The sequence below is a fragment of the Brassica rapa genome, chromosome A09 (genome assembly GCF_000309985.2).
Source record: "Brassica rapa cultivar Chiifu-401-42 chromosome A09, CAAS_Brap_v3.01, whole genome shotgun sequence".
NCBI lineage: Eukaryota > Viridiplantae > Streptophyta > Magnoliopsida > Brassicales > Brassicaceae > Brassica > Brassica rapa.
Window position 1 is genome coordinate 29632218 of NC_024803.2, and position 12063 is coordinate 29644280.

Consider the following 12063-nt stretch of genomic DNA (forward strand, 5'->3'; position numbering starts at 1 on the left):
TTGGCATTAGCTTCTCCGTCCCCCAACCTTGTCACCTCACTTGAAGGACTGGGGGACAAATGTTGATACTGGATTTCGTACTAAATCCATCCCGCTAAAAGAATTAGAAGACCGGTTAGCATTGACTCGAGTTGGGTTTAAACCTGCCCAGAGAGACGTAATTTCGGCCCATAGAGCCCGCACAAGTCAAAATGAGATCTTTGGCTTGGATCAAAGACTAAGGGCCTGACTGGTTTAACCGCAGCGGTTGCGGTTGCGGTTGCGGGAGTTTGCGGATGCGGGTGGTTGCGGTTTCTAGCGGTTTTAAGAGATTTGTACGACTGGTTATGCGGTTAGAAATTTGTGCGTTTGCGGGATACTTATGACTGGTTAACTACCAAATGCAGCAGCAGTTAAATAATAAATTAACAATATTTACATTTTATACAATTATAAAAATATCAAAAATAATAATATTATAATAAATATAAAATTTATATTTAGAAAGTTATAGTTTAAATTTTTTAAAAATATAGAAAATATTTTTATTTTAAAGTTTTATAATATTAATTTAAATTTAATTGATATATTTTAGCATTTTTATAATTTCAGTTTAATTTTTTTATTGAATTTTTTTATTTTTGTATTTATATTGTTTTGGAAAAAAAATAATTTTTTTTTATCCTCCCGCAAACGCCCGCAACCGCAAACGCTAGCTGGAACCAGCTTTTGAATTTATGAGGTTCAGAGCGATTTGGAGCGATTTGGAGCGGTTTAGAGCGGTTTGAGCGATTGTTGCAAAACGTCAGCAACCGCTACCAACCGCAAAAGCTGCGTTTGCGGGTGGTAGCGGGAAAACCAGTCATACCCTAAGTCTAAAAGATCCCCCATATCTCGGAAGGTAGCTCGTAACTTGAATAATGGAGAAAGGAGTCAAAGCTAAATGTGAGGATCACGTGTAACAAACTCACCAAACTTAAGAAGAGTCAACACCCACCTATAAAAGAAGAACGATATGGCTTCTGCAAAGAGGGCTGGAGCACTTTACTTTCCACAAAAGAAATAAACAGAATCATGAACATTGACACTAAAAATACAAGGAAGAAGACACGTGCTTTCTTGATTATCATCCCACTTCTCCAACATAAATCGAACCGACAACGGGACAAAGAGACGGGATCAACAATGTATTGTTGCTTGCTTTATGGATCAATTACAGCCATGTATTTGATCAGACTAAAATCCTTCTTATCTCACGAGACCTTAACGAGAAGACGAGAGCTCTTCATACGATGTCTGATGTAACGAGATCATATGTAACCGATCCGAGTTCCTATAGATAGATCTGATAGATTTTTACCTATCGATTCTCTTGTAACAACTCAATCACAACACTCCAAACACTTTATTGAATCAATGAGATAACGAACTACACTTTGGATCTCGAACGGTTGAGATGCGTCGGCTTAACCCGAGCACAATCTCCTCAAGAACACTGGCTTAACCCAGCTGCTCTCACTCAAGTCTCGCGACTCAATTCTAAATCCAAAGCTCCCCCCGTAAACGACGACCTTGTGCTTTTATACTTGACTAGAGATTTTGCCCGGGCTACGCCCGGGGTTAGAAAAAAATATCAATGTATTTAATATATATAATGCACAATTACATCCCTTGTTATTAAAATATAAACCAAATATTGAATTAGAAATGAGTAAAACTGAAAAATTATCATTTTTACAATCTAAAAATACATATGAAAAGATATAAGAAAATGTGAAATGAATAAAAAAAAGTTAAACCTAAGTTACGATCCCAAAAAAGGTTATGATCCTGATATGTTTGACTTTATATATGGGGTTATCATAAACACAAATTATTAATCAGAAGTAAACATGAGCAAATTCTGAAAACATGCCACATCATTTTTCTAACATAGTAGATATTCACCTATTTATATTTTTTGCTTGTAATGCTTGCACTTTTGATTTAATTGAGTTCTAAATTACGGTATTGAAAATTCTTTATGGTATTTAGAATCTATATAAGTTGATGCCACTTACAATGATGTTTTGATGACTGCTGCCCATTGTAGAACAATACTAAAAATGTGCTAGAAAATCCTCAAAGTTGTCATCAACATTTGTTTAATGCTAGACTTTAAGTGTTTATAAATTTTTAAAAAATTATGATTAATAAGTAGAAATGTATAACATAACAGATTCTATAAACTTTTTTTGGGAAAAAAACAGTTTCTATTATTTATTTTCACATTTATTTTGGTTCATATTACCAGTGATTATTAATTCGATTATCTTCTTCAGGAGTCTGCTTCATAATTTTATTCATAAGTATCTTAAAATTGTTTTTTTATCAAGTATCACTTGACTTTGTATTTTCTATACTATTTCAAAAAAAAATGAAAGGATTTTTGTCCAAAAAGTCAGTAATAAAACTATTGGAGAATTTTATATCTAATTTATTAATTAAATATTTTTCTAATTCACTATATACGTTTATTTATTGTTTTTAGTGTGTAACTTTAAAATAAACTAAACCAAAGATGTAGCCCACAATGTTGTTAGCGGCTAAACGTACCAGGTCACTATAAGTTTGAACCCTAAATTTCTGTAGAATGTATTTCTGGTATATTTTCTTTAATTGGGAATATATCTATCATTCAATTGATCTGAAAGATATAAGGATGAGCTGTTAGTCGATATTTCTTGAGCAAATGGGTTTTCGGTAGCAAATTTAGTTACATTGGTTAACAATAAAAGACATTGTTTACATTAATTTATTTTCAAAAATAAGAACAAAAATATTGAACTTTTATTTACATAATACAAATCCAGTTCGAAAAATCTAAAGACGGTTCATAGTTATGACACCATTTAAATTATAAACCATTTATAATTTGCGACAAATTCAAATCATATTCATAAATCTTGACCCATCAACCGACCATAACCACATCTCTATGCTTTGGCAACTATGAACAAATTTTTATATAGCCTACACACTCATTCAGCCTTCAAGCAAGTATAATGATTTCTCATATATAGATATATAGATAGGCATTTTTGTTTAGCCAAACTTTAAAACATAAAAAGAGATTAATAATAGATATTATTAGCAAAAGAGATCATAGCAAAGTTTGTTAAAACTGCAAACACAAATCCAGAAAAAAAAAAACCAAGCTTAGCATTAAACAAAACAATTCCAGTAAAGACAACTTCATTAGCCACATTTGGCACGCTTCACACCTTCCGACTCAATCCCATCAGCACCCCTTTTCACCAACTTATCTGCATGATCCTCACTCTCACTATCACCTTCCTTACCAACGTTCACTCCTACGTTGCCTTCGGGTTCTGGGGCTTCAAGTGGGAGCACTTTTGTCACAGTTAAAGTTTGGGTCTTGGCAGTCAGGTTGTGGGTTGATACCTTCACAATGAACTTCCGGGTCTGTCCGATGGTATCAATCATGGCTTGAGGCACTGGAACTATGTGATCCTCTCCCACACTATCATTGGCCTACAACACATTTAAACATTATCAGAATGCATGTATGTGTAAGAGTATGTTCTTAAATCACGTAAGCATACAGGCTTCATATATACCTCGTAATATCGCTCCACCAACTCAGCAGCTTTCTTTCCAGTCAATTCCTCACCAGCATCACCAAGGACAACAAAAACGGCTTGATCGCTATGGTCATATACAGAGAGCTTTGATAGATACCTGTAACAGAGAGACATTAATAACATTGCAGTCAAATAATTTGTATAGCTATATATAAACCACTTACTGCGGCACACCGACGATCTCACTCTTCCCACATTTCTTACACATAAGCGTTGTAGGACCTTTTGTTGCCTTAGTATGGCACACACCGCAGCCTATATAATACCATCCAGAACCGTTCACGACATCATAAATTGTTGCTGTGCACTCAAACCAAGCAACCTGATAAATGTTTGAAAATTCAATGAGAAACTTAGATTATCTTATTGGATGTATCAGATATTGAGAATATAATACCTTAGCGGATGCCTGATTCATATAAGAGAAGAGGTCTCCCAGTGTCGCTAACTCAGGCTTAGTGACCACCTCTGCGTTAACTCTGCTGGCAACATCTAGGTTCGAGTCCAACCTAGAAAGAATGTAAACCAGACGTTCAATGGCGGAGTAATATAAGTTGCATTCCAACACATGAAACTTAAACATTACCAGCTGAGGTACAACAGCGTTTCTTGGACATCACCATCCAGAAATACCCGTGAAGACGCCATAGAAGATATAGATAGGACGCCTATAACATAAAATAATATCAGATATGACCCAACCATAGTTGACATCTTAAAACAGGAATGGAAGTTAGCAATACAAACCTCCAAACCATTTCGGGTTTAAGGTGGTGACCAAGATAACGCGTGCAGTGCCACCAGATGCTTTATACTTTTCACAGAACTCAAACGCAACCTTGTCCCAGAGGTACAGCTTCAGCACGGGATCGCTGTAACAACACAAACTCATGTGGTAAATAAAACCATATGTGAATTTGAAGGAAGATATAGAATAACTTACTCATGTGTTTGAACGTGAAGCTCAACTCGGCGAGATTTTGCTATCTCTGACTCATCAAGCAGAAGACCGTCACCGGGGACCTTCCCATTCACAAGTTTGATGTGGCCAATATAATCTGCAAGAGAAGATAATAAAACTCAATATTTTTATCTTACCAACCCGGAAACAAAACCTAAATCTATGAGTCTATATGAAAACATAATCATACGCAAACACCACAGAACAAATAAAATCTATAATCAGATGATATCATACTATCTAAGTTTATATTAATTTAATACTAATGCAAACAGTGGAGAGTGTAATGAGGTGAGATCTTACCATAAAGATCACCTCTCAAGTCGGAGCCAGCTTCAAATTCTTTGTGTCCATGAATCCGGAACCGATCTACAGGAAAGCTGATCGAACTGTCCTCGAGTCCAGAGAGGACAGAGTTACTTGAGAAGCAAATAGTGACACTTGACTCAGCTACCCGGTAGATAGTCTTGCTCTTTGATCCGAAAAACTTGTTGAGTCGGTATGTAGCACCAGTTTTCATGTGACGCAAATATGTGTCAATCCTTCCATAGGGGATGAAGCCCTGGATAACACTCTCCTGTCGATAAAAGAACATCAATTAAAAAAGCTAGCAAGGATAGATATCTTTAGTGAAATCAAAAGCAAGACTATATATTTAACCCGAAACGAACAACTCATATAATCCTCACGACGGTACTAACAACAAATAATTATATAATCTAATCAATCAATTCTGGTCATAAAATAATCTTAATATTAATTATCTAATCTCATCAAACTATATATTAACATAGCATTGCAATCAAACAATATCATAAACTAATCTCGTAAAAAGATATCGTTCTATACCTCTTCGTCGATGAGAAGCATTTCGATGCCAATAAGCACCTTCGTCTGAACATTCCAAGCCTCCCAAAAGTGGATCAACCGGAACCGCACCTCGTCTTCATGGGGCCCGAAAGTGATGTCTTTGAAGGTAATAACCTTTTCCACGTTCTCGGAGACGATAGCTTTGCATTTATCGACGGATGAGACAGAGGCTCTGCCTCTAACACCGAGTTTGAGACCGGAGGAGGCACCAGTTTTGCCGTTTGGTTTGATCGAATTCTTCGCTTCTGCCGTTACGTCTTTTGACTTCATCGGAATGGCATCGCCGGAAGAGACATCGGTTTGAGCGACGGGTTTGACCAGACCGGAGGGGATCGGATTGACATCGCCGGAAGATACACCGGGTTGGGCGACGGGGTTGACCGAACTGGAGGGGATCGCCGCTTCGCCGTTCGTTTTCACTGTGTCGGAAACACCGGATAACTTCATCGCAATGAGCGGTTGAAAGGCTAGAAATTTTTTTGATGCAAATAAAACATCGATTAAGAGAAGTATATAGAATCTCAGAGGAAGAAAGCGATAAATCATCCATTAATGAGATTAAAAGTCTAGAGGAGTGGGGAGAGAATTGATTGTTTGCGATGAAAGATCCGTGAAACGTAGGAAACTAAGAAGACGAAGAGAAAGGAGATCGACGAAACGAAGAAGAGGAAGAGAAAGGGGATCGAGGATTGATTAAGCAAAATTAGGGTTAGTTCCTCGCGGAAATGGAAAGAGAACTTCACGCGAGGTGGGCTTCACGGGCTGTTTACTCCGAACGATTTAGGGCCTGTGAACGCGAAGCCCAAATGACATAAGTGAGCATCTGACGTGGCGAAAAGCTCTTCTCCTATTGGTTGATTATTACTGTCGACGTGGACACTCTAACTACTCAGGGTATTCCCCTTTTATTATTGTATGATTCTTGTTCAACAGCAAAGTCTCTGAACCAAGGAGAGTATCTTCTCAAATGCCAGCTCAGCATATAAAGACTTCACCAGACTTCGAATCCTCCTATCTTCTCACGTACCCAAAGCTAATACAAGCTTATCAAGATCATCATCCGTTCGTAAACGATACAAGACCGATAAAACCTACATCTCACTCGAGATGACAATAACCGAACTACGTTCAGACTTGATCCCTTGAAGGGTACGTAGGCCGCTCGATCCCAAGTTCAGTCACGATCCTTTTTCTCTTCCGAGATCTCGATGTTGTTTGACACATAGAACAAAGTCCATTTTCGACAAATAGAACCTAATTCTATCGTTATGTTCTGAGGATATTGTCGCCCACGAAGTTCTTTCTTCCCTAGTTTTATATCTCAAACACTATCAAATACTTAAGTGTAGAATTTAAGATCTACAATAAGAAGTTGAAATCATAGGTAGATCCACTGGTTTACTGATATACCATGGATTTTATCCACTTTTAGCTATGGTATAGTATTTTAATATATATTTACTACTATATAGAGTTTATTTAGAGTATTTACAGTTTCAGGGACGATTTGGAGGAAAGTGGTGATTTTGGTGTCTTTTGGAGTCTTTTGAGGTGCAGAACTGCATAAACGTGTCAGATGTCTAGCTACGGATGAAGATCTTCCGACCGTTAGATTGAGCTAATATTTTGACACAAGATATATCTGTGAGTTAGCTTTCCAATGCCACAGGTTTGAGGTCAATCAGCATTCTGTAGCAGAAATTATTCCTGTTTTACTGAGGAGTGGTCAGTCTGCCTCGCGAGAGGAAGCTGTCGAGAAGAGGAACGTATCGTCGATGCGGAACTCTTGACATCGATCGATATAGATGCCAGAACGTGGGCCAAGAATATTTGAAGACCTTTTGAAGCCCAGAAGCCACACAAAGTTACCAAAATACTAATGGACGACCAGAAACCCTATTTTACTGTTTTCTAAGTCATTGTTGACGGCTATGCTTTATACTATTCCAGAGAAAGAGAGCTTAGGATTGGAGAGAGAGATCTGTACACCTTGAGGGAAGGAAGATCTTGAACTCCCTTTGTTTCTTTACTCTATCTTGTTTTTATTATTCTATTTAAGTATTATTCAGACCATCATAACTATGTGTTTCATGAATATCTCTGAGTAGTCCTTGCTGTTAGATTTAGGTTTCTCATATAGGTTGATATATGTATTGTTAGCTTAAATTGTTGTTAGGGTGATTTAATTAGTTCTTCATCTAGTTGTTCTTATTACTAAGCTTAGGGTTGATAGATCTTAGGATTATTTGAGATCAAGCCATTGCTTGACTCAATACTTGAAAATTAACTAGTATGATCTAACTGACTAGATACAGACGAGAGTTGATCTAGTGAGTTAGAGAATATAAATCAAACCTGTCCGTAAAGCTTTCTGGAAGAAGTATCGATCGACGCAGCGATAACCCTGTCGATCGATATTTTGAAAGGTATATCGATCGATATTCATAAAGAATTATCGATCGACACTTTCTCGTGATTAACATACGAAAGTTGAAATCCGAGATCCAGATTAGACAATCAAATAGATTATATCTTAGTTTGAATTCAAGAACAATTAATATCAATAAACCCCTAAAGACCCAACTTAAGTATTACTGATCATACCTGCGAACATACCTGAATCTAGCTATTCTCCCAACTGTTAACAACCTCAAATCAAATCAATCGAGCAATTATTTTGCTCACTAATTCATTTAGTGCTTTAAAACCAGTAAATCATTTAATCTAGCCTTAATTCGAATACTATAAATCTATTGTGTAATCCTAGAGTCTCTGTGGATTCGATCCCTAAGTACTACATCTGAACCTCTTATTTGAGAGAGTAATTCACTCCTTAGGGTAATTTGAGTGATATCATTTATACATAGTAATCGCTTCATACATCTCAGGTGAAAAAAACATTCATGAATATTCCTTCTTTATGTGTATCTGATAAGCTTGAAAACTAGTAGATAGGTCCTCGAACTTGTGTATATATTCAGCCACAGTACCAGTCTGTTGAACGTTGAAGAATGGTTGACTTGGATCTCGCAGCTTCACCTTGCTGAATCTCGCCAGAAGTCGATGCTTAAAGTCCATCCAATTCAGAAACAGCTTCCTTAAGATCTCACTGTTGAACCAACTCAACACATCTCCACTCAAACTGATTGAAACCAGCTCTGACCTTCATCGCTTCACTATAACCACCAATCCTGAAATGCCTCTCCGCCAAGGCAATCCAACGGAAGTTTGATTCGGCAAATCACACCATCGCGATTCTCAATCAATGGAGGTCTATCTCTCATCGCATCAGACCTAAGACTACGGCCAGGTTCCAATTCAGAATCGAGTACCTGATTTTGGCCGTTCGTCGGACTACGATTAAGATCGTCCACCACCGGTTGCGATGTGTCTTCGTCAACAGAATGTAAAGATCTGTAAACTTCTCCTCAATACTCGTCATCGATGCTCGCAATTGCATCGTTGATTCTTGTTGCTCCGCGTAATTCATCACCACCGTTTGCGATAGCGCTTCTAACGTCATCGCTCTCGTCATCGTCACGATCGTTCGATCCAGAATACTCTCACGCACCGATTTGATATGAATTGTATCGTATATTGAAGAAGTACCTCCCAACCACCCTCTCTTAGTCTCTACAATCCAGAGAACTAATCCAATCTTGAATCTCACACTTGAGAAACAAGCCACTCGATTCCTAACAGAATGAATTCAGTGAACAAACTAACGAGCCTTTTATATACAAGACTCGTGTACAATATTCCTATTCTTTATTTATAAAGCTAGCAACTTGCCAGCTCATCACCATCTTTTCCTCCTTTCTTCTCGTTCTGGTTCTTCATTCTTGATATTTAAACTCTCATTGGCATATCAAAGGCTTGTGTGCGCCTTCATCTTAATTTTTGGATGGCTGACGGCCCTAACTTTCTGGAGGATATGTTATCCGAGCATGATGTTTACGAGGGAGTTGTTCAGTCCAACGCCAAGGTAATCGTTTTGTAATTTACCATTTCATGTAACTGGTCTTTTACGCTTTTGGTGCTAACTATTGATTTTGACATCATATGAGCTGGGTGAATCGTAACCGTTCTTACAAGATTCGTGTTGCTAGGGGGAAAACAGCCGCAGCCAAGAAGAGCGCCCTCCATTATCGAGATGTGTTGAAGGCAGAGCGGGCTAGATTTTTTTGTCATTATAAGATACTCTGAAACATGATCATTCCAATTTCAGACTCTGACAACTGACTTTAACTTTTCCGAATCAAGATAACTGGGTCTCTAGGATGATTAACCGGTTCAATAAAGTCCAACAGCACTACATTATTTTACATATTTTGTTAGAAAATTATGTTAAACTAGGTGTTTGGCCCGCAAATGCGGGCATAATCTTTTTAATTTTTTTCTTAATTTTCATAGTAGAAAAATATTATTTCCAGATAATAACATAATATATATATATAATAATTGGCTTGTTAAAAATATTTTTTTTATTTTGACAATTTATCTTTATACAAAATTTTACATAATTGATATTAAATTTGAATTTTTTTATATCTTAATTTTTTTAACTTTTATAATAGAAAATATTATTTTCAGATAACAACACAATATATATATATAATAATTATCCTTTTTAAACATTTTTTATTTTAAAAATTTATCATAATTTACAATTATCTAATATAACATATAAATTTAATATTATTAACATAAATTCGTTTTTAAATTTTATAGTAGAAAATTTTATTTTCAGATAACAACACAATATATATAATAATTAATTTTTTTCTTTTTAAATATGTTTTTATTTGATAAATTTATCATAATTTACAATTATCTAATATAACATATAAATCTAATATTATTAACATAAAATTCTTTTTAATTATATATAAAAATTCATTAAGGGTAGTATAGATATTAACCGCTCTAACTTTCAACGTGAGAGCTTGCCCGCACATACAGACATAATCTTCTTATAGATATTTATTATTTTATACTTTGTTAGTTCAAAAACAATATGTTAAATTATTATTTATATTCTTAACAAGTTTATACCAAACATAAAATAATTTATATATGACAAAAAATTTCATTAAAATATATATACTAATTATTGTGTTGAAGTTTTTAAAACACTCATATATTAGAAATGTTTTAGACTATATTTTTATACAAAAGTTTTTTCTTCATTAATATTTAATTATATATTGTTTTATATCTTAATTTTTATAATAAAAATATTATTTAAAGATAACAACATAATATATAAGTATTATTTTATTTTTTAGAAATATAAATATTATTACAAGATAACAACAAAATATATGAGAATTATATTTTTAGAAATTTAATATTATTAATATAAAATTCGTTTTTAATTAAATTATTATATATAAATTTATGAAGGGTAACAACGACATTAACATGTCTAACTTTTAACGTGAGAGTTCGATTCCAAAAATTTACTTTGCAAATAATAGTATAGATCTCATAATTTATTTGATCAAAATATTACAAACAGATGATATTTATAGAATTGTGTGTTTGACAAACCAATTCACCACGTTATATTACAGACCAGAAAAAAATAGAGTCCTAATTTTTATTAAAAACCCTTGGGACGTTTGATCCTTGATTTGGTCTTCTATGACTTGCAGGGATGTTTAATCCAGATAAACAAATCGATTCAGTTCAATGAACCAAAATCCAACTATATTCTTACAAGACAAGGATGTTTAACTGAAAGCCTAATTCAAAGCTGTATCAAACCATCCATGATAAACTGTATAATTTATATTACTCATAAACCAAAAACCGAAAACCCAAACGGAGATCAAATAGACCACCCTTATTATGCATGAGGTGGTGGACGTCTACAAGGAGTCTCTGTCACTCTGGCATCCACACTTGCAATAGGAGATCCAACAGGAGATCCACACGGCGGAGAAGGGGGAGTAACTATTGTTGGATCACGGAGAATGCGAACTTGGATACATTAAAAAAAATGTACACAAAAAAAATTATCAGTTACAAAAATAAACTTAAAGATAAGTTTTGTAGACAAAATAATAAAACTTATATACACCATAATTGACTTATCTCTATTATTAAAAGATAAGTACCAATATAAATTGCCCCTTAGTTTTCAAAATTATTTACATTTGAATGCCACTGAAGTAATAAATTTACCTACATTTTAGTATTCTTGTCTTTTATAGTTTAATTAATGCATTTTCCTAAAATAAAATATAACAAATTGTGTTTATTTATTTAAAAAATGTTTCCTATAATCTGGATAAACAATAAATTATACTTAATCAATGTCAAAAATATAACAAGATTTTATTATTACGGGGTGGTTATTTTTTATTTTGGCATATTAACTACGTCTAAAAAACATAAAAGTGTTATAAAATGCATAATATAAACCACAAAATTTTAAATAATATATTGAATTATTTAATCGTATAAATCAAATATAAAAATAGATAACCATTTTATTTTACATTAAAATTTTGATCCATAAAAAATACATTTGCACGAACACACGAGTTATATTTTAAAAATAGGGTTGTAACAGTTGACGGATCAAAAAAATAAAATAAAATT

General features: G+C 34.5%; 2 protein-coding genes across 3 annotated transcripts in view; both read right to left on the reverse strand.

Annotated features, from left to right (window-relative positions):
* The window catches only part of LOC103839084 (actin-histidine N-methyltransferase), a 28405-nt gene that overhangs the window by 2525 nt on the left and 13817 nt on the right, over positions 1-12063 (reverse strand). The window lies entirely within an intron of this gene.
* On the reverse strand, positions 2218-4421 carry LOC117127970. Its single transcript, XM_033279125.1, has 2 exons — positions 3600-4421; positions 2218-3513 (listed from the first exon to the last, which is right to left on the reverse strand). The coding sequence occupies exons 1-2, from the start codon at positions 3744-3746 to the stop codon at positions 3217-3219; spliced, it is 444 nt and encodes a 147-aa protein (XP_033135016.1). The 5' UTR covers positions 3747-4421; the 3' UTR covers positions 2218-3216.